Source organism: Neopsephotus bourkii, unplaced genomic scaffold, assembly GCF_033783945.1.
Source record: "Neopsephotus bourkii isolate Nb327-2 ecotype Australia unplaced genomic scaffold, CSIRO-AGI_Nbou_v1 NB_1655, whole genome shotgun sequence".
Taxonomy (NCBI): domain Eukaryota; kingdom Metazoa; phylum Chordata; class Aves; order Psittaciformes; family Psittacidae; genus Neopsephotus; species Neopsephotus bourkii.
Genome location: NW_026902129.1, coordinates 4566512 through 4589535, shown reverse-complemented (window position 1 = coordinate 4589535; position 23024 = coordinate 4566512). Strand labels below are relative to the sequence as shown.

At 38.9% G+C, this 23024-nt stretch overlaps 1 protein-coding gene across 1 annotated transcript in view; it reads right to left on the bottom strand.

The window, feature by feature from the left end:
- CNTNAP2 (contactin associated protein 2) overlaps positions 1 to 22538 on the bottom strand; it is a 1027100-nt gene extending 1004562 nt beyond the window's left edge. Inside the window, exon 1 of the mRNA XM_061374850.1 lies at positions 22144 to 22538. Coding sequence (XP_061230834.1) covers positions 22144 to 22240 — 97 coding nt within the window. The 5' untranslated portion in view covers positions 22241 to 22538. The remainder of the gene's footprint in view (positions 1 to 22143) is intronic.
- Between the last annotated feature and the right edge of the window lie 486 nt (positions 22539 to 23024).

The window sequence follows — 23024 nt, the reverse complement described above, 5'->3', positions numbered from 1 at the left end:
GTTTCTAGGTAGAAGATGTACAGTCCTCCGGGGAGGCAAAAATCAGAGGGTTGTGCAAAGTAAGCACTCTTAATGCTTCTCTAGCACATTTTAATATAGAATCAAAGTCCTCCTGTACACATACTCCCAGCTACATTATTAAAAGGGAACATCCTCCAAGTCTCTTCTGTGGGATAACAAGAAAATCTGTAGATGTCTAGAAGGAATACTTCTAACATAAAACCAATTCACTTCCTGCTTCACAGGTCTGGTATGGTATGCATTCCACTTGTGATTTTGAACAATCCTGTGTAGTAATTTCTAAAAGGACAGGTAAGCAGGAGGTTTCAGGGCATTTTAAGGTTTTGCCATAGCTGGTGCTGGGCAAGCACTTCCTCACCCTGCTGACAGTTTGCATTTTGGTTAAGCTTTTGCTCACTTTCTTGCAAACTTTCAGGCAGTTCAGGCTAGCCTGGCTTAGGCACACGTTCATCCATCTCCAGGAAAGCAGGGCTCCACCAAGTGTAACAGTTACTCTCTATAGTAAAAGCCATTTCTGTGAGTCGTTCTTCCTATATCATGCGCAGCCAGACATCAGACATCTTGGTGTTTTTCTGCTGGACTAGCTCCGTTATGTCAATGTCTTCCCTGTACTAGGAAGCCCAAAGCTGCACTCGCTACCCTCTGGGTATTTTTCACTATTCTTTCCTCCAAAATCAGAGCTCGTATTTTCCAACCCAAAACACATTATATGTGCTTCACCTGCAGAGATATATGAAATGGGTTTTAAGAGAGCAAGTGCTCCATAAAAACCATCAGTCAGTCAGTTTACTTGCTAGAAGTAGACAACAATTTTAAAGACAGGGATGATCAAAACTGAAACTAAGTAATTAGACTGTGATTGCAGCAGTGATGATCATTAAAGAGAACAGTAGGGCATGACTAGGAAATGTGTGAATCAAGTCTGACTTGGTGACTATCACTTATAAGAATATCAAACATATCTCCTCCAATGTGTTTTCACCTCTTTCTATGAAGCAAGTTGGAAAGAGAAAATCACATGGATATTCAGGTATTCGTGAAAATGATCCCCCACAAACATACAAATAGTAGAAAGTCTTGCTAAATACAGTTTGGGGGTTTTATGACACAAATTTAATAGGTTTAAAACCAATTTGTATTCTACTTATATTATTTTTAATATCAACATCAAAAGTCAGTTGGGAAAATACTTTCATTATCATCAGTTATCACCTTCCTGAAAACTGATGCTAATTTGCACGGGCAATGTTTTCAACATTTTTGTTATCCCACATCCTAAAGTGGCAGGTTCAAAGTGATGAAGAATCGTAAGGGCAGTGGGAAAGGCCCTTTAAGGATAAAACTTCTTACTGCTGAAGGGGCTTGGGGTAGAAACACATGTTTAAAGCATCAATCAAAATGTAAGACAGATTAAGCTGACTGAGGAATAAACAATAAGGTTTGGTGCTACCATTTTTTTGTCCCAATTATCAGACTTAGGGGCCAAATACTGACTTACGAAGGCTACAATGGTTTTATTTTTCTTTGAATTCTATCACTATATTCCCCACATTAGCATTTCAGCAGCGAAAAATGTCTTTCTCCTCCTGAAAGCTATGAATTGTTTCCAGATAGAGGAACATGGAAGCCTCCTCTTTCTGCCTGAGAAGAGCTGATACTGACAGTAGAGTGGGGTAGCAGCATATAAGAGCTTGTTCTTGGACCAATTTCCATAGCCCCTGGGAATGTACTGTAAAGAATTTCAGTAAACAATTATGCTTGCACAAACAGATTCAAGCTGCTACAAATCACTTCACTTCTTGTTCTTGAACAAGAACTATTTAACTTCCCCACCACATGCTTTTGGCAGGCTGCGGAAGAGGGAGGCAGAGACAGCTGTACTGCAGATTCACTGTTTCTAAAGCTTTTAACAGTTTCCAGTGTTCTGGTGCCAGAATCACTGCGTTCTTCAGACCACACCTCAGTATGATTTGTTCCAGACATTTTGTACTAAACATGATATCTGGGTAGATGAAAAGATGAAGAGTTGGAATTCAGAATGGGAGTGGATCTTGAGATATTCATGACACACTCTCAAACACATTGAGGTAGAGCAGTAAACTGCTGAGGAAAAGAGGAGAGGAGGGGAGGGAAAAGAAGTGCAGAGCAAGTCTGAGTCTATTTTCTTCATACCAGAATCATCCACAAGAAATTATACTTCTTTTAAGGACTGATGAACTTTTTAACTAGTGATAACCCTTGAACTAAATCAGTATTGCCAACACGATTTAAGAAGGGGGGGAGATATTAAACCCGAGTGTCACAAAATCCCCGGTATCGTCTAAGTATGAAATTGTAATCTGTTTTGTCCCTAATGCAGCTTCCTGTTCTTATTATATAGCACCCTTCTTTTTGTCATCAGTGTGCTCAGCAAGAATGTTACTTCATCACTTATGCCAATACAGTGGCTTGAAATATCTAAATCCTTTTCAGCTGTAGTATAAAGAAATCAGTTAATTTCCCAAGAATTGGGGGAGAGAAAAATAAAAAAGAAATAGAATAGGACCGGTCACACTTCAACACCTAAAAGAGGATGAAAAAGACCTGGGGATGTGCTTATAATGCTGTTGAGACCACTACCACTCCTTTACTTATACAATGCTAGCTAACAGAGTGGATCTTCAGGGCTAGCATTGTCTTCTCCCATTTTGTTCTGAATACATCCCAATCTTTGCTCATTTGCCATAAATTTAGTTGGAAAGTACCTTTGTGTCTCAGCATTTACTATTCAATTTCAGGTGTCACAGGAATTCGCTGTCAGGCAAAAGGAGTAATAGTGAATAATAACATTAACAGGGAGAAAAGGAAGGTTTGTTCAGAGAGAGAATACTTTTACAGTCCTGTATACTATATATTATTGGAAAAAACCAGACAAGTCTATGAATACAAACAGTTTTGCTAAAGTCTGAAAGAGAAGCCACAATTAAAGATCAATAGTTCAATTTTAAACCATTCATTAAAATTACTCTTTTAGTTTTATCCCTTAAGGTTCAGTATCTTAAGTGGATGCCCAAGAAAAACAGTTCAGCTTCTTCTTTCAGACACTTCAGAAATCAGGAGAAAAGTGGCATGACAGTAAGAGTTGAGTTTTGGGAGCAAAAATAATATTGCCTCACAATTTGATTCTAGAAGGAAAGTGGGGACGAATCCACTTAACTCACTCCCTCACACGTCTTTTGCAAATCTACTACCTCTTTAATCTCCATTTATTCCTCTGCAGCATGCTCATGAAAAGCTTTAAATTGTGTAAGAAAGTATTATGATTAAGTACTACATGGGTTTGATCCTTCAATCTGTAGGAATGTAGGTAATTTCTTATTTACACAAGTATAGAGGACTCTGCAGGTACGGCTTATGTGAGTAATGATTATTGCTTTGAGCATGATGTCTATACACTACTATTAGATTCCTAATCATGGAACACTATCAGCTAGAAATTATTATTATAACTTATATTGCACATATACTAGGTATAGTTTATGGCAGTTTTCTTAAAAACTGATATCATAGACTTTTTATAAAGAATAAATACAAGGAGTATTTCCTGTTATACCTTAGAAGTGTGAACGTAGGTCAAGTTCCATGCCAAAAAGTATGCTGGAAACTGCTTTAATCACATGCTGGAATATGAAAATAAGAAATGTTTGGTTTCACCAAAATACATATTCCACATTATAACTTCTTCACATAGCATGTTGGTTTGTTTGGTTTTAGCCATGAAGAGGTACTCAGAATGCTTTGGATTATACTTAGAGATGATCGATTCGACTTGAACTCTAACAGGCTGATGTCTTGATTCTCCAAGCAAACATGTACACCCACTACTCTCCTCACCTCACTCTTTCCTCCAGGTCCACTTGTTTACGAGCTGAGCAAGTCCATCCACTCCACACCACTAGAACCTGTCTCCCCATCTGCCAGCACAGCAACAGGAAACAGGCCTCACACATATTTGCCTTTTTGCCAGTCCAACTCCATGACAAACGGCACTGGCAGTTAAAAGATAAATAGATGCTTCATTTGCTTTGTCTTTATTGTTGCTCTTCTTTAAGTGGACCTAGATTTGTCATCAGAGGCACTTTACCAGTTTAGCATCAGGAACCCCACCGAGACACTTGACTATGAAGCACAGTCCCTACAACAAGAGAGCAGAACCAGACTCTGAGGTGTGCATGAGGTCTCCCAGGGATGACGAGTGCCTGTTTTCCTAATTGCATGCACAAACCCAGTCTCCTAAATACACTGAACCAGCACTGACAACGTCAGTATCTTTTGCTCAACCAGGCATGCCTTGCAATCACCCATGCTCAAGAGTACATTTAATCTTCATGGTGATTCCACTTGAGTCATGGACTTATCTCACTCAGAGCTGCTGTTCAAACTGGCTTCCAGAGATTTACATAATTTAACAGATTGGGTGATTTATTGTCCATTTTAAAACATTAGGTCCTGAATTTCATCAATGTAGTAAGTCATCATCCTTCAAATCAGGTACAACATATTTAATCTAGAAAAACTGCTCTTTCTCAACTACATGGCAGTTAGTATTCCATGTGGGGAAAAAAAAAAACAAACAACCCCTCCAAAGCAAAGTATTGTTTAGAACATAGCCTTATATAAACTATTCTTTCCTTCTGACAAGATATTCATTACATGTTCAAAACCATTTCCCTGCACTGCAAAACCATTCTAAGCCAAACAGAACTGAAGCATTGCTGGAAGCTGATAATAAATGTCTATGGTCTAAAGTATCTAAATGAGCCTCGTATAGCTTTCATCAAATTATTTATTTACTAGAACCAACTAATCTTAATGCATGAAGGAACATACACTTTGGTTAAATATCAGAATGAAGTAGGGAATACATCAAGATGTTTTTTTCTGAGATGACAACCTAACAAAACCCAGTGTTACGAGTTGACCCTGGGCAGGAGCCAAGCACCCACACAGCCGCTCACTGATTCCCAAGGAGAAACTGGGACTGACAGGGAGAAACAAAGGAAGGCAGGAAGACACAAAGCTCAACATAACAACAATTTAACAGCTGAAGCAAAAGCTGTGCGCTCTGCATGCTAACAGTTACTTGGGAAGACAAACACCATAACCATGAATGCCCCCCATTTGTGTCTCCTCCCAGTCTCTTGCCCACCCTCAATCCACCCACTGGGGATAGGGGAGCAGAGCAGGAAAAAGGAAAAGCCTTGACCCCATGCAAGCACTGCTCAATGATTACCAGTCCACTGGTGTGTTACCAACACTGCTTTAGGCACAAATCCAAACCACAGAATCATTCAGGCTGCTGTGAAGAAAATTAGCTCCATCCCAGACAGACCTATACAGTGCATACAGACATGCTGCAAAAGAATGCATTTACTTCTTAAATCTGCATCAAAACATTGATTGTGCTAGCTACCTTAAATAGTGGGCACTCTAAAGTCAATCAAGCAGTTGCTGTAACATTCAACACTCATTCACCATGCATCCAAACAGCAGAATAGTTGGATGAGACTGTGACCATCTTTTAAATCAAATGCCATCTAGCAACAGTAAACCTATGATTGTCCATTTTGATGCTACATGTAAGGAATAAACAAATGTTGTCATTTAAAAGGAAGAAAAAGATCCCAGATCATCGTCATCATAAAGTCAGACATTAAAGTATGGTACTGATGTCATGATGCTGAGATAAAAGGGAAATACTACAACAGTAGAAATGAACCTGTGCCTTCCCAGAGTTAGAACCCATAGGGCTACTAACAAAAAAAATACATGGTGCCAAAGTGCAGTCTAGGATATGATTTTTCATTTATTTCCTCTGAAAACATTTTGTGAGGGGATTAATAGAACCTATTTGATTTTTGACAAATTGTTTATCTGAAGAATCGATTTATGCAAGAAGGGGATGGGGATGAGAAAACGGGTAAAAAAATGAATGATTCAGGTCAGAACAACTTCCTAGATCGATGACAGATGAATTTTAACTGAAATTAAAGTTTATCTGATAATTTGGTATTGCAAGCTGGTGTTCTGGAAAGGAATATTTTTATTTCTTCATTATTTTAATCAACAGGTGATTAATTTAATACACTTCGGGGTTGTGATGATCAGGTTTAATTTAGTAGAAGTTTGACAAAAACAACAAAATGCTGTGATGCTCAGCAATTAAGAGGAGTGGGGAGTAAGAGTGAGATTGGCTTCGTATTCTACTATTTTTAATTAAAATTTGTGATCCAGAAAATAGTACAGTTGTAGTTATGTATTATCATATCAATAGGGTTCTAATTTTCTATGCTTGTTTACTAAATGATCTGTTGAATGCAAAATAGCGGTTTGATTCATTTTCTGCCTTGTGTCTCGTACAAAAACTGATCTGAAGCACAATGTTCTTTGTTATTATTTGAAAGGGGAACTTGCTTTCATATATTTGTTGTAAAGAATAAGTATCCAGATGAACATTAACTACTAACTGCCTGGGGAAAAATGTTGCTTGTTCTACAAACTGCTAGAAAGTCACTAGCAAAGAGAACTTTTACTCAGTTTTGTGTTTTGTTTCGTTTTAAAAAACTATGACATAGTGGTACTCAAAGATACTTGGGGGCTTCATAGCCCACACATGCAGTAAAAAAGCCAAGATACAAAACATGAGGTTTAATTTGGTTACACCTTCCTTAGTTCATGCAGCAAGAACCCAGGCAATCATGGTATAAACCCCCAACCATCTCAGTTGACTTGTTCTGGGGTTAGAACAGGACAGTGTAACCCCAATATGAATATTAAAACCATGGGGACAGGTGTATTTACTTACTGCACATGAAAGTTAAGACCATAGCTGAGAAGACATCTTTAAGTTAGGCATCCAGATTTACTTCTAATTCTGGTTTATTTAATTCTGATTTGCTAGGACAGCCTCTGGAAACAATCTGTGCAATGGATGCTTGCCAAAAGGAGGCAGCGGAGCATCGCTGACCTGCTTTCCCAAATCCCCGGTTGACTTCCCTTACGGTTAACAATCCCTCCTTAGTATCAGCCAGTGCATATATAGTCCCTGATCAAATGAGCACATCCTAAGAGTTCTGATTAGTCTTGATACCAGCTCTGACCTTTACAAAGGGAAGCTAAAAATTCCTCCTGTGGGGGAGAACCTCCTGGAGAAGTGAGCAGCCTCTTGTGGCTGGAATGAAGAATATTAATGCCTGATGATCCAAACTGCAGTTCTCATCAACTGTTCCCTTGCTCCCAGAAATTGAATTAACAGCAAAATTAGTAAAGTCACCCAGTGGACTTGGATCTGCAGTAGAGGAGTGGAAGGTTCATGTATATTCTAAGCACATCTGAATGTCAGCAGTCAATTAGGTATATCTCTTAAGTCTTTACTGATCTTACAAGCCATCACATAATTCAGCAAAATCTGAGTTATTCATGTTGTGATCCTGCCTCCCCATGTTCCCTTTAAAGTAAAACTGGCCCAAATGTATTTTATCCTAACCCTTAACTGATTTCTATATTACTTTTCCACAGTGAACATAGGTATTTACTGTCTAGTTAAGACTTTAAGTGAACATTTAATTTACCTGCACAGTGTTACTTCATATACATCAAGTCAGAGCTGCCTCCTCACCACTGCATAGCAGTGAAGCTGTGGGGCTATGGGGCAGCTAGCTGCTTCACAGTATGTGCCATCCTGTGCGAATATATCTACTTACCAAGATGGTCTCCAACGTTTTGGGTTTTTAAAAATTGACGAACTTCTTTGAGCTTAAGGGATTTTCACAACTGGTACCTATCAAAGATGCTCATAGCAAGTTACTTGTTTAGTGTATGGAACATAAAATGTAGCACAAGGTACAGTGAGCACTATTTGACATACAGATGTGCAATGTTTGTGTGATGTAGCAGTACATCCTTCTGCTATTAACAAACTCTGATAATGTATTCAGGAATAATATAAAAATCACATCAGATATTAAAAAATGTTGTCTTTTCAGAGGGACCGAAGTGTAGCTAAACCATCCCTTGAACGCTGTTACAAGTTCCAACACTTCAGGAAAGCTGGCCTTCTGGAAATAGTGCTCAGACTATCAGTTAACTGCTATCATCAGACCATCTCTTATGATTCCATCAAGTATAACACTAATTTAAATTACAGAGATATGTAACATGAGTAGTTCTGACTTCCAGATCAATGACTGAAATGGCTTTAACTGAACATGTATTAATAACTATTAAAAACAATGTTAGATGCATATTACTCTGATGATTTTATGGACTGGAAGTGCAGATGCTGTAAGGAACACTAGAGGGTAAATAATTTATAGTTTGTCTGGAGAAAAACATTGAGTAGTAGTTGAAATTATCTAAATACATGCGCTAGCTTTCAAAGACCTGCAGACATTCTGATACAAGATTATCATACTCTGAATTACCCAGTCTTTACAGATTGGATTTCTAGTCAATCAATTTCACTGAATAGTTTTGTAAGCTCCAGAGTTTTTAAAAATCATCTGATGCCAGCCAGAAAGTCATACTCAACAGTCAAAGAAAACTAGAAATGAACTGACAGCTCTGCCTTCCGTGTGCCATTCACATCACGTGCATTTCATGGCTTGATTTCCTGGTGTTTTTAAAACAGGTGATTAGGATGGACAGATACTAAAATTCATTGCTCAGGACCGATTAGATAAAGCATGTAACATTTGTAACTCAAAATCCTTAAGAACCAACTTCTGAAGGGTTCATCGTACCTAGAAATAAACTTGATGTATTGGGATTGCATGGCAAGGTTTGGGGATAAAGTAAGGGGGCTACAGAGCTGGTTTCTGTGAAAAGGTGCTAGAAGTTTTCCCTGTGTCTGATTGAGCCAAGCTGGACGGGGCTTGGAGCAACCTGGTCTAGTGCAAGGTGTTCCTGCCTGTGGCAGGGGGCTGGAACTGGATGAGCTTTAAGGTCCCTTCCAACACAAACCCTTTTGTGATTCTATGAAAACATTACTGTTACTGAAAAGAAATTAGAGATCCATCACTGAATATTTTTCCTTCCATCAGTTGTGTGACACCACTGTATTATAAACACCACTCTCTTTTTATGAAAGGCACATGGCCAGATTTACATTTGAGACTTATTGTTAAAAGTGGTTTGTTTATTTAATCCATTTATACTTAGAACAGTGGTCAAAACAAATAATGTGCGATAAAACTGCAGGCAACTGAAACAGGTTCTCTGTCAGTTTCAGGGGAGCTCCCCTCCATACTGTATCTTTACACACCCTGGCAGCAAATTCCATCTGTATTGCACATGTGTCTGATAGTCCATAAAATCTTCCCCTGAAAAATATCAAAAGCATTATACAGAAGGAAGTTCTGATCCTTGCCCTTACAGCCTCCACATCCCTTCTATCATAAAACGTCAGGCAAAATGTATTCACATCTTTTCAACTCTATAGGAGTCCATCTCAAAAATGAGGATGGATTTGCCCTAGGGAATATATGGGGAGGTATCTGGTTTTCTCCTCTTGCTCCTCTGCCAGAATCAAAGGATAAGAATCTGTGGAACACAAGTATTTTCATTTAAATCAGTTGAAGTGTTTGCTTGGGGCAAAAGGATGATGGAAAGAAAGAAAACAAAACTTTGTAACCATTAAACACCCGTGCCTGAAAGTAACTACAGTCCTCTTTAAAACTGACACCAGAGCAATTTTCCTTTGATATATACAGTTTGTGTGTTATTAAAAGCATTTACATCTTTACATTCTGAATTACAATGAGATTTTTCATAACTGTTCATTTCTTTCTGCAATCAGAGTTATTAAAGCAAAGCATGGCCTACACTGATTTATAAGTACAAATTACAGGCTATACTTGTAAATAATATTTTTCTTCTTGGGAAGCAGAGTACTGTCTTAAATGTATGAATTGTGATAAAATGCCAATCATGCCACTGAAATTCCACTGAATAGGCTTTGAAAAATTCTCAGCATTGTGCTTATCCTTGTGGCTCTGTGTAAATGAGACATTTGCCAATGGATTCTTTTCACTCCTACAAGCACGCTTGGAACAATTGTTGCAGTTTCTCATAATTATGAGATGATTTTGTTTATAGTTGAGTTGACAGTTCAGTCTTATTTTCTCTGGTTTTACATTTATCTCCTTTTATTCTCTTACTTATGCACTTTTCATGAAGCTGCTACTTGCAACCATGCCATCTAGGTACTTCTTACAAGGGCAGTTAGTGACAGGACAAAGAGAAGCAGTAGTTTTAAATTAGATCCTGGGAAGAAGTTATTTACTGTGAGGGTTTTGAGACATTGGAACCAGTTGCCTAGAAAAGTTGTGGCTGCCCCATCCCTGGCAGTGTTCAAGGCCAGGCTGGAAGGGGCTTGGAGCAACCTGCTCTTGCGAAAGATGTCCCTGCCCATGGCAGGGGGCTGGAACTGGATGCGCTTTAACGTCGCTTCCAACCCAAACCATTCTGTGGTTCTATGATCTTTTGGGCATGCATTCCTACCCCAACACTACACAGTGTATATGGTATTTACATGAATCTCGAGCAATCCAAAAGGACACTTGCATGTGCACCCACATCAAAAGAATGTGGCCAAACAGGTCCATATTCAAGGAGTATATGCAGGGACATGACCAAACTAGAAAGCCTGACCTCACTCCTCTGAGTTGTGAATATCAGTCATGTTTGAAATTCCAGTACTTCAGTCTCTAGGACTTGCTAGTTTGGTTCCATCTTCCTTTTCTAGATTTGGTCAGAAGAATTAAAAGAACTTTTATGCCGTAATTTTTTGGACAGAATCGCCACTCATTACACTTTTTTTCTTGATACGTCTGGTTTTGTGATGTGCTTGTAATGCTGGTTGTGCCTGTTTCAGAATGGCAAAAGTAGCTTACATAGTCCCCACTATTTTCAATTGTATTTTGCAGGACTCAACTGTATAAATCAGACACACTCTCCCCAGTGAAGTACTCAGGTAAACTGTTATGTCCACATCTGTCTTTACCAAGAGTGGCTTAGGTCTTGATTCACTAGACAGGGTCACTAGACAGGGTTACGTACAATGAGACACGTAATATAGTGAACTGTCTGCTGTATTTCTAAGTTAATACCCAAGACCTAAACTCTTCAAGAATATAACAGAGGAACTCCCTCTCTAGGCACTTTGAAACACAATTATTCCAGTCTTTCACTTGAGTTCTCACAATATTCTTCAAAAGAAATAAAAATACTGACTTTCCATAGAATAAAAGCTTGTACTACCAACTGCTTCTGTTCCAGAGGAAAATAGTTAAAAGTAGGAAACACATTTTCTTTCTACAAGATAATGTCTCCTCTGTCAGCTCAATAAATGGTCAATATTAATATGTATGGTCAGTCAACTCTGGGTTTCCATCAGAAAGATTTCTTGATATTATAGCAGATTTTGCTTTATGATATGATCATCAGTGTCTTGCACTTTTACAAGAACAGAAGCTTTTTTGCCCTTTACAAAACCACCCTTCAACATATACACACATGGCATCGCAACATGGTGAAAACTACATTGGTTGAGTTGGCCTTGGATAGAACTCTGTTAGTTTTCTAGACCTTTTTCTAAATAAACATTTTCTGTATATGTGTTTCTAGTATTAATGACATATTTTGGTTGCTCCTTGATAGAGACATAAATCCACTATTAAGTATATTTAGTAGCAGCAGTAGCTAGATGTCTTCAGGGTTTAGGAGTTCAAACTGAAAACACTTCAGCAAATACTTGACAATACATACGACAATTAAGAGAGCTGCCTGAGGACTGGAGGAAAACAGATGTCACTCCAATCTTTAATAAGGGCAAGAAGGAGGACCCATGGAACTACAGGCCTGTCAGCCTAGCCTCAGTCCCTTTTGACACTGTCTCCCATAAGATCCCCATAGAGATAAGATCCCAAGTTGATGCAGTATGGGCTGCATGAGCAGTGAGGTAGAATACAAACTAACTGAAGGACTGGGCCCGGACAGTGGCACAAAGTCTAGCTGGAGAAGCGCTTCACTATGAGGAGTGGCTGATGTGACAGAGGGCCCTGTTGTTTTCCAAAGGGGCCTCAACAGGCTGGAGGAATGAATGGGCTGACAGAAATCTGTCAGGCAATAGGCACACACTGAAACACAGGAGCTTCCACCTCAACACGAGCGAAAACTTTTCGATCAAGAGGCTGACCAAACACTGGCACAGGTTGCCCAGGGAGGCTGTATCTCCTTGGAGAGGCACTAAAACCAGAGAGGTTGTTGAATACCTTCTGGACATGGTCCCAGGCAGCCTGCTCTAGACAACCCTGGCTTGAGCAAGACGACCACCAGCAGTCCCTCACAACCTCAACCATTCCAGAGAAATCAGAATCTAACAGATACAGAAAAATTATAAGCAAAACAGTTGATTTATTTATGCACAGAAAACATAGGAAATAAAAAAATAAAACCCAGGGTTGATTGTTGGGTTTGTTTTGTTTTTTTTAGGAAAGAGGTGAGAGAAGAGATGAGAAGCATTTGCTATGAGATCCATACCAAAAGCTGCTACATATGAGTGGTGAAATTGCCAATCATGTAAAACAGACAAAAACAGTGTTAGGAAAACAAACCAGGCTGTGTAGTCAGATCCCAGAGTGGCAGCGAAACTATTTACATTCTAATAAAAACTGAGGAAGACGTTAAATAGAAGCTAACAAGGCTAGACAGCTTCAAACCAGCAGGGCAACCTCTGTCTGAGAAGGTCTCTGAGCATTGTTATTGCTGATTTCCAGTAACCCTTGGAACACCGAGGAAATTCCAAAAGCCTGAAGAAAAGCATGGTGTGCGGATACTGATAGAAATGACCTGTGTAATTACAAGCTGCTCCAAGTAAGTAGATAAAACAATAGAACCTGATTAATAAAAATACAAAGGAGGTAAATGTAATTAGTGCAAACCCACATTGGGTTTGTAAAAATAGATCTTGTCAAAGTATTCTGATGCGGGTTTTTTTCTGAGATAACAAATTTGGATCCCATCAAATGCATTTCTATCTGTTTCTGCAGCCACTGTAATAGTATGCAGTTTCAATTCTGAAGGCATTTGATTGGCAGTGTACATTGTTTGAACCAAGATATTGAATTATTATAAATGTGACATACTAAATATATAAAAAAGTAACTGTAACAAAGAAAATCTGTGGTTTCTAGAGAGAACCACTTGAAATTTGATTTTCAACCCTTCATTATTTAACATCATTATTGTCCAACTGCAGAAAAATGCATACTCTGAAGCTGAAGATGCATGAAGTTTACATGTCACAAGCTTGGGACATGCAAGTCAGCTGGTAAAAGGAAAGACTGAGCATTTTAATGTGGCCATGTGTGAAGTCATCTAGGTAGGATGAAGAACACAGCTCCAGACTGAGACATGTAATGCTGGCACGAAACGCATCAAAAGCGTGACAGGCACATGAGCCAGAAAAGGACAAAAAAACCTGTACCCCTCTGGTAAATGAGACAGAGCATCTGTTGACAACTCATGCTGAGAAAGGTGAAGTACTTGACAACGTTCTTCCTCAAGCTTTCACTGGCAGTTGCACTTCCTGTATTTCTGAAGCCCCAAAATCTCAAGGCAGATGCACACTGGGGCCATGATGTGCTCACAGCATTCCTTTGATGCAGTTTTTTCTGTTATGTATAACATATATGCACTGTACTGACCTAAAGTCTGAAAGTGTATTTTCTGTGTAATTATGAACACAGTCACTAAAAGCATTCCTTATAATGATATTCTAATAATTGTTTTGGAAAAAAATGAATCTTAACTTCATTCATAATATCTGATTATCTGATTCCACACGCCAGGATTATGGCACAGCAATTAAGCAGTGAAGGAATTTCAATTGAGTTATTACCTGTGTACCTAGCTTTCACATTCGGATGAATTAAGCAGGAGGCAATGAAGACAATCTCCCAGAGTTTCAGGCTCTGCAAATTACTCGATATGGTGATGAATCAATGAAAATCCAAGAGAGAGTGGAGTCAGTTTATTGCTGGAGGAAAGGGTGGGGAGAAGGTAGAGAGCAGGGAACAAGGTGATTAATAAAAGGAGAAAAGAGGTATGTGAGAAATGGCAAATAATTGAAGAGCAGAAGCAAATGCGTGCATGATCTGGTGGTGTGCTCGCGCTTGGAACTGTAATGGATACCATCTCTTATTTATAGGAAATTCCACTATCATTTCTAACAGCTTGGTGGTATCAGGGAAGAAGCAGGTAGGACATTCATCATATAACTGATGGTATGCCCAGTAGCATAATTTTTTTTGATATAAAACTGAAGGAGAGCACATTGAGAGAGTACACCATGCTGAAGCTTGGGAACATGGAGCCAGCATAGCCTGCCCTGTGCAAGAGGTGCTTCTAACTCCGTTTCTTACAGAAGCTTGCTCTTCCCCTAATGCAATGCTAATGCTGTGAACTGGGCATGTTTATGCTTCTGACTCCATTCCTCAGCAGAAAGAAAATATGATACTGTCATTGTATGGGAGGCAATCTCTCTGCTGTTTTTCCTACTTCACCATTTTTACTTCATGGTAGAACAGTGGTGGAAGGCCATTAGTTTTCATCTTTTATTATGTTTCTAAATTAATTTCCTTCCTTCTTTTCATTTTTCCTCATATTTTTAAAGACACTTAAATTTCTACCTGTATTCAGGGAAGAGAACATGTACAAGCCCCTTCTGTGTGCTACTGACAATCTATGCAGGGTCTGAAGATCATAGTAAGGCAACTGAGTTTGAAACTTGGGTCAACAGAGTGGACATAAAAGATTTCTGGTTTCTTGTTTGTTGTTTTGGTTTTCCTACATAGGGCTTTTCCCCAACCACAGTCATGCTACTATTTCCATAAATGGGAGTAAAATCACATCCCACTTTAACTGCATTTCAAGAACTTTACACCAGTAGCATTTAAACCCAGTACATAAGACATGAAAACCTAAAATACAGTGCAAATCCCTTGCCTGCTGTACTGCATCCTACTGTATTAGGCCCATATACATTTTATTTTCCATTTGTTATGGCACTAATTCTTTCTTTTCCTTTCTGGCAAACTTCAATTACAGACTTTCTACTGCCCCTTACTGAAATGGACCCTGGCAGTCTCCTCAGCTCATCTGCTGACCTTCTGTATTCTTTCCCTCTAAATTTCCCTCTAAACTTAGAGGGAAGCAGGTTTTCACTGGCTTCACAATAAATATATATTTATCGGTTAAGTACAGAGGACGATTGAGAAAGTTCTGGCCGCCCCATCCCTGGCAGTGTTCAAGGTCAGGTTGGATGGGGCTTGGAGCAACCTGCTCTAGCTAAAGGTGCCCCTACCCATGGGCAGGGGATCAGAACTGCATGAGCTTTAGGGTCCCTTTCAAACCAAACCAATCTGTGATTCTATGAATCAATCAGAGACATAACCAAGCCTTATCAACATTTAAGTGATAAAAAAATTGGATAGTGGTGCACCTCTACATTCGACGCAAAAAAATGCACATATGCAGATAATTCCTATAGCATAGAAACAGAGGAAGTAGAGCCAAATGCAGCACGTGCCTGGCTAATTTCCCTAAGCAAAGGTTACAAAATATTAAATGATATAGCAGTTTTACAAAAGCAGACAGAATGTTTATGTTCTATTTAGGCAGATACCTAAACAGGGCATTCAGTTTTTACAAGAAAATGTTTCTTTCCCTTTAAGCTGGGACTTCAAGTAATCGAAAGAAACAACTCATAAATGTTCATTCTAACATATCCCATTCATTTGTGGGATGGCAAATCCTTTGGCTAGAATTGTTCAAATGCTTCCTAGCTACTAGAAAGTACTGTTAGCTGCTTATTTTATGTACACGTTTAAAGTTGTAACCCAGCCTGAGCTTTTACTGATACAAGCGCAAAACAGGCAGCAAAGTTCCTAGCTATGTTGAGTCAATCTTAATCATAGGTATATTTAAAACATATTTTTGGAATGTGGACACAGATGAAAATAAAATATTTGATAAATATTTTAGATGCTCATAAATATTAACATCAAATTATGAACTCTAAGTGTGAATAAATCTTTCAGTCCCTCAGTAGGCTTAGCATGACCACTTCAGTTGAATGTCTGAAAGAAACACCTCTACAGGAGATAGTAAAGCTGAAAAATCCCTATAGACCTTTTTAGGCAGAGGCAAGAGGTAAATGTGAATGTCAATATCCTTTCCTGCTCTGAATTACCAGTTCAAGCTTAAGGAACAAACAGGAAATGGCTGGCTACTACAGCAGGGCATGAACACTGAGATAATTTCTCAGGTCTCAACTTTGTGAAGTGGCTTATAAAGCTGCACACCTATCAAAGCATAGACGTGCCTGCATTCTTTGTAAATGATACACACTGGGAATGTTTTTAATTTTACCTATGGTATCTCCAAAGCCAGAACTGAAAATGGCTCAAAAGAATTGATTCTTGATTACTGCAATTTCCTACACCACCAAATCTAAAGATTTAGCATGTTCAGCAATTAGCTGGTCATCTCAGATTATCTACCTATGCAGTGCCAATAAAGTAGCTGAATAAATGAAGTGTAATACAGATAAAATCAATGTTAGTTCAAAGGATGAAGTCTAAAGAACCTTTTAATCATTTCTAGTATCATACCAATGGATATGGACTGAGTCATGAACTTCTCACTAACCAAAAATTTAACCACACAAGTCTTAAAATCAGTGACACAACATCTGTTTCCTCCAGCGAGAGAAGTTTCCAGCTATCAGACTGTACTCTTTGTCCCATGGATCTTCCAAAGAAGCATCCCATGTTCATGGGGATTTTGGAAATTATGCCCTGATCAAGCTACTTCTTTCTAAACACTGCTAGAGTTTCAAACTCACTTTTTAGATTGCTAAAGATTAACAAAATGAGAAAGAGTTTGATCTGATGAAGAAGATCGATGTTGCTTGAGACATTTTCTGCCTCAAGTGACTGAAACACATTGGCAAGTCGAAATCCTTTTGCATGACTGTGCATGATCTGTATTGAGGAAACGCGGACATGGGCAGTGACACACCTCATGATTTAACCTGTTATGTCTGACCAATGAGTCAAATTGCTCAGAGGTAGATCAGCTTATGTATGTCTAGAAAAAGTTACTGCAGTAAACACCCATAGTCTGTGTGCATGGTTTGTTATTGCCCTGAGCACTAAGAGTATTACAAAGTCATAAATATTACTATAATTACTGAACATTGAACATGAGATCTGATGCTTTGTAAGATTTAGAGATCCAAGCTGAAATTCCTAAAGAACTTCAATAGGAAAACCTGCTCTGTCACAGATCTATAGTGATGTGAATTATCCAAGTAGAGCTACAGTTTCCAATGTCTTATTACTATATGATATATATAATTTCCTGTCACAACTCCATCCACTGAAATAATCCTTCACATGTGTTTAAAGGATCTGAGTTAAAAAATTAGAGATAATCAGAGGGTATTTCTCATCTCCTTGCAAAGGAAACAGCCAACATTCACAGAGATAAGTTTTCAACTCATAGTCTTTCACTTCACTTTCAAACATTCTTGCAGACTGGACCACTGACCTAAGCACTTGTGTGTCTTATTCCATGTTATTGCATCAGAGTTTAAAAAACCAACTGAACTAAGCACACAAAGTGAAAGTAACCCAAGCAAAGAACATTCATTCAATGACATCTACAACTGATTCAAGGCCTACTGACCACATCAAACTTGGAATCAGGCTTTCTGCATATAGACAAATGTCTGCAATCAGGCTGTGGGTAATGTTGCATGCACAGAAGTGAAGGACTCTGAAACTCTGGCTTTTCAGCACCGACACAGGCTCTAGCTGCTGTCACCAATTTGGACATGACAGCAGACTATTTATCACCATTTTATTCCCATGTAAGGTAAGTACTGCTCAAGAAAAAGCATATTCATTTGAAAAGTCACCCCGAGTAACTCAGTTGCGTGTTGTTAAATAACAGTCAATCGACAAACTGCTGTTTTTTAGCTGAATATTGGTTTTATTATATAGTGATGCACAGCACCTTAACTAACAGTACTATTATAAAATGGTCTAATTTATAGCTCCAGCCTTTTAAAAAAAACAAAAAAGAAAGCATATGTTTAACGTTATGAATTCCTATGGTCTTAATGGAAACTTAGGCCTTTGCTTAAAAAGTTTAGTGTATCTGTAAAAGCTTTGACACCCAGGGGTAAGTAATATGTTTAAACATTAAACCTCCATGAAAATGTCTGGTATCCTGTGGGATCTGTGAGTTTACATCCAAACAGGACCTAACCTGGGAAATGCTAATCACATGTAACAGAAAAACAACTGGAATTGCTCTAAATACACAAAATACTGTTTTGCCTAAAAATTATCTGGAAGAGACCTATTCCTGAATGTGAGCCCAACAGAATATATGGCATACCCACACACTCAACATTCAAGCAGCAGGAACTGTAAGAACAGATTCTCTAGTCCTATACAGTCCAGAACTCCTGAAAAGAAGGTTCTTGTTCAATGCCTTGCTCTTTCAAAAGGGACATTACACTTTTTAATCATTTTCTTGCTTACCAAAGCTATTAAGGAAGGTCCGGGTGCTAGGCAGACAAAGCTAAAAGATGCATAGTTTTGCTTATACACAACTCTTAATGATTTACTATACCTGCCCCTTCCTCATTGATTTCTGCATCGATTATTGTCAAATAGGGTTAAACTTCAACTGCAGCAGCACTATGCAACCTACTGCAAAAGCATCAAAAGTATCCGAACTAGAAGTTTTAATAGGTCTGTACTGATCAGGTTTGCACTGCACATAAACAGACACAACCCAAAATTAATCCTAGCTGTGAGAGACAATTACTTTTTAATTGAGTAGCTTTCATATAGAACAGATGATCCTATGATGAATCCCTGAATATTCTCATTAAGAAGACAAGGTCACTGCTTTGTGTGTTTTTTATAAGAATACAAGTGAAAGTTACTCTACTCGTAGTCATATTCTGATCATTCCATCTTTAAGCCATGTAAAAGGCTACCAAGCACTAAATTTGTATTTTCCGTGTTACTTTTTATCTTGTGATGACCTCTCCTGGTTGAGCTGTTCATTAGCCTTGATTCCAGAAGTTAAGACTGTTGTGATCCCTCTCTGCTTATTTAAAAAAAATAGCAGAATATGATGAATTTATTGCCAAGGCACAAAAACCATGATTGTGAATAAAATATAAAGTAAGATCTGAGTATTAGTGTGTGTGTGATACTATGCTGTATGTTTACCGTACTACAAGATGGGCTTTCAACACCCACTTCATCTTGACATAAAACTGAATGAGATTCAAAGCTTTCAACATGATCACTTCTGAATCAGCATTGCTGAGAGACATCATTTTAATGACAGAGATAGATTTACTGACTTCACAAACTAAACAAATAGTTGAGATGCAATATATTCACCTAAGTGACATACAGTTCTATTCTTTCCAAAACCTGCATGTTTTTCTCAGTCAGCACAAGCAGGCTATAAGCAAACACTGAATAGTGAGCTCATATGTAGGGATTTATAATGCCCTGTACAGTGATTCTTGCATGCTTCCTAACCACTGTGAAGAATAAATTTGCTGTTGTTAATTACTTCAAAGTCAAAAGATAAAGTAGCAGTGGAAAAGAAAAATGTGGCTGGAAATCAGTTTTACATCAAAGTTGCATTTCACTCCATTTTTAATTATTTCAGAAGTATTCCGAATATGACATTCAAAATCAATGAGGAAAAAGAGATAAAAGACTAAGTGCATTCTCTTGTCAAAGGACAGCAAAAATCCCCAACACCATTCACAATCAATTACACATGAAGTGAGAAACAGTCCCAGAAAATCCCAAACAGAGACCAGTTTGTATGCCAAAGCATGCAATGGGATAACCAGTTCAGTGTTGCACCAAAACCCTGTGACACAGCACTTGAGTTCCTACTGTGATACCACTTCCCAAGCACACACAGATCTTTACAAGAATTGTAAGTATGTACTGCAATGTGAATACTTCTTTTGTCATTTTAAGGCTGACGTGTACTTCCAGCTATATTTCTGTTTCCAGTAAACACATCTTGCTCCATTTGACTTTCAGAAGTGAGTCAGAAATGAAATGCTACACACTACATAAGCACTGTAGTGCATAAGTTCTTGGATGATGAATTAATAGAAAGAAATCTTTGGATATCTGAAAAAAACACTGTCAATATGGAAATGTGTATCAGTAAACTGCAATTAAGATATTATATATATCCCCTTTATCCCTGGGATTTCTGGTTATGGTGATGTTACTACAGTCATTAACTTCTCAGCTAACTTCTTTCAAAAGTTAAAGACTTTTTAGCTGGGCAATCAGATAGCCCACTGCAGGTCATCTTCAAGTTAAACTACAGCCATTAGTTATACAAAGTCAAAACAAACAAACAAAAGCTCGGAAATCCTATTATTAAAAAAGCAGAGCAGGGAACTTTGTTTTCCAGTATCAGATTTCTGACAACCTAAATCATAAATCTTTTTTTCCTCCCTGTATATTCCTTTTATGCAGAGCCTGAGAGATGACCACGAAGAAATAAGATTCAGAAGAAAAATTAGATAGCTGGTCAAACTAAGCAGTAAACCTCAGGATCAATATTTCTCCTAAAGCATAGAAAATAACTGAACATCCTGTAGCCTCCTGAGAGCTCTCCTGAGACCTAGATACAATGCAGACACTGCTGCATATTTTCTGTTGATACACAAACATATGTCTAAGTGTAAGCAAATCCTGGGACAATAACACTGTTTTATTTTTCAACAGATATCAGATGATAACAGATAGAAACCCACTGAGAAAGTGTAGCAGGGTTCCACTTCCCCAATCATTGCATTGTTCATTCCTGCCCCAAGGAATCAAATAAATAAATATAGAATGATCCATATAGATCTGTATGCAGTATGCACATTACATTCTAAGACAATCCCCTGCTTGGTCAGTAGAACCAGCCCCCATTCACATACACATAATCCCAACACATCTATTTGTAACATCTCAGGACATTTCTTTATCAACAGCAGAGGAAGTCGACAGTAGTGTCTATTTTTAATGACTGTATAAAAACGCACTGCTTCATCTCAGTATGCATGTCAAAAATACTTTGCAAATAGCAAATGCTTTACACGGTCTGAAGAGAAACAACTAAATACTTAACACTGACATCTACCTGCAAATGTTTTGCTGGAAACTACAGCTCAGTGCAATGTTAAAGATCTGATCTAACACCCATGGAAACCAATGAGTATGCTGTCATTTTGACTCTGACAGCAGAACTGGGTCCTGCATAGGTGCTCCTCCTGTCTGAAGTTCAGCATTTCAGCAGATGCTTGATCATTTCTTAACTATTTCTGCCTCCCTAGGTGCACAATTGCTGGTATCCTCTAAAATACCTTTGCTCATTTTATTATGGGAAGCAAAACTTCACTCTCAAGGAAAGCTGTCCTGGCTCCATTCCCTGTCATTAACTCCCCATCATTCTTTGCTCTTCAAATGAGATACTGTTTTCTCTTGCTGCTCCTTGATAACACACTAGTTACGGAAACAGTTCGCATGTCCTCTTTTCCTTCACGCAACTGTGGAAGTACTTCCAAATGTAAATTGCATACCCTCTGAGGAAGGTGGGAGAAAACAAACCAAACCAACCAACCAACCAACCAAAACCCACCCCTAAACTTTGAAGAGCTTTTATCTGATTCCTTTTCCCCCTGACTCCATTGCAGAACCACGACTATATCATAGAGCAGTACACTTTCAACTTTCTAAACCAGCTACCACTGAAATCATCTATGCTAAGGAAGATCTGATGGGGAGTGCTGCAAACAACATCAAGCCTCAGTGCACACATGCACATACAAATACACAGCAAAATCAAACACAAAATCCACCGGCAGAGAGAAAAAAAAATCAACCTCCCAGAGTTGTGGGAATTTCCCTCTGGCTTTTTGCAGAGCTGAAATTATAATGCTTCGAGGCAAAGGGTACTTACGAGATGCAGGCAGAGCGGTCCTGGCTCTGCAGCTAATGCTGCTGAAAATCCAGAGGAAGAGAGCTGCCCTGCAGCCAGCTCGGGTAACCACAAGCATCCTTCACTTCCTGGCTCCCTGTACTCCCAATGCCAGCCGCAGAAGACCTGCTGTTCTCCACTTTGCCCCCTTCTCTCTCTCTCTCCTTTTCTTTCTCGGAGGAGGTGGTGAAGAGGTAAAGGGGGCAGGGCTTTACCTTGGGGTAGAAGCCAACCCCCCTCTTCGTCTGCTATCTCTGGGTTTGCAGCGGCACGATAAGTCCTGGTACTTTTCTTTCCCTTATTTCTCTGTGTTTGTGTGTGCGTGTCTGTGTCTGTGTCTCCTTCTCAGAGGAAATGTAAAATAAAATAAAAGAAAAAAAAAAAGAAAAGAAAAAAAAAAAAAAAGAAAAGCCACGAAGTGTCAAACAAGAAGGATCGTAGAAGAGAAAAACAGAAAAAAGGAAAACCAATCCCCAGAAGACAGGGGAGAGGGAGGGAAAAGGAGATGGAGATGAAGGGAAAGGAGAAAGGCGGAAAAAGCCGCTGGTGCTGCTAACGCTGCTGTTGATGCTACCACTGCAGCTGAGCCCTTCTTCCTGTACCGAGCAGCGCTGCTGAGAGAAGCTTGCAATAACCTCCCAGCTCAGATATATATACACAGTGTACGCGCACACACAGCCAGGGAGCCAAACACACAGGAGCGGGGAGAGGGGGGGAGAGAGAGAGAGGGAGAGACACTCCCGCAGCAGAGAAGCAGGTTCAGAGCCTCCCTCCTCCTGTACTCATCATCTTCCAGCAGAAGGAAACGCTGCCACCAGCAGCAGAAACCTCCCCCCCGGGCAAAAAAAAAAGAAAAAAGAAGG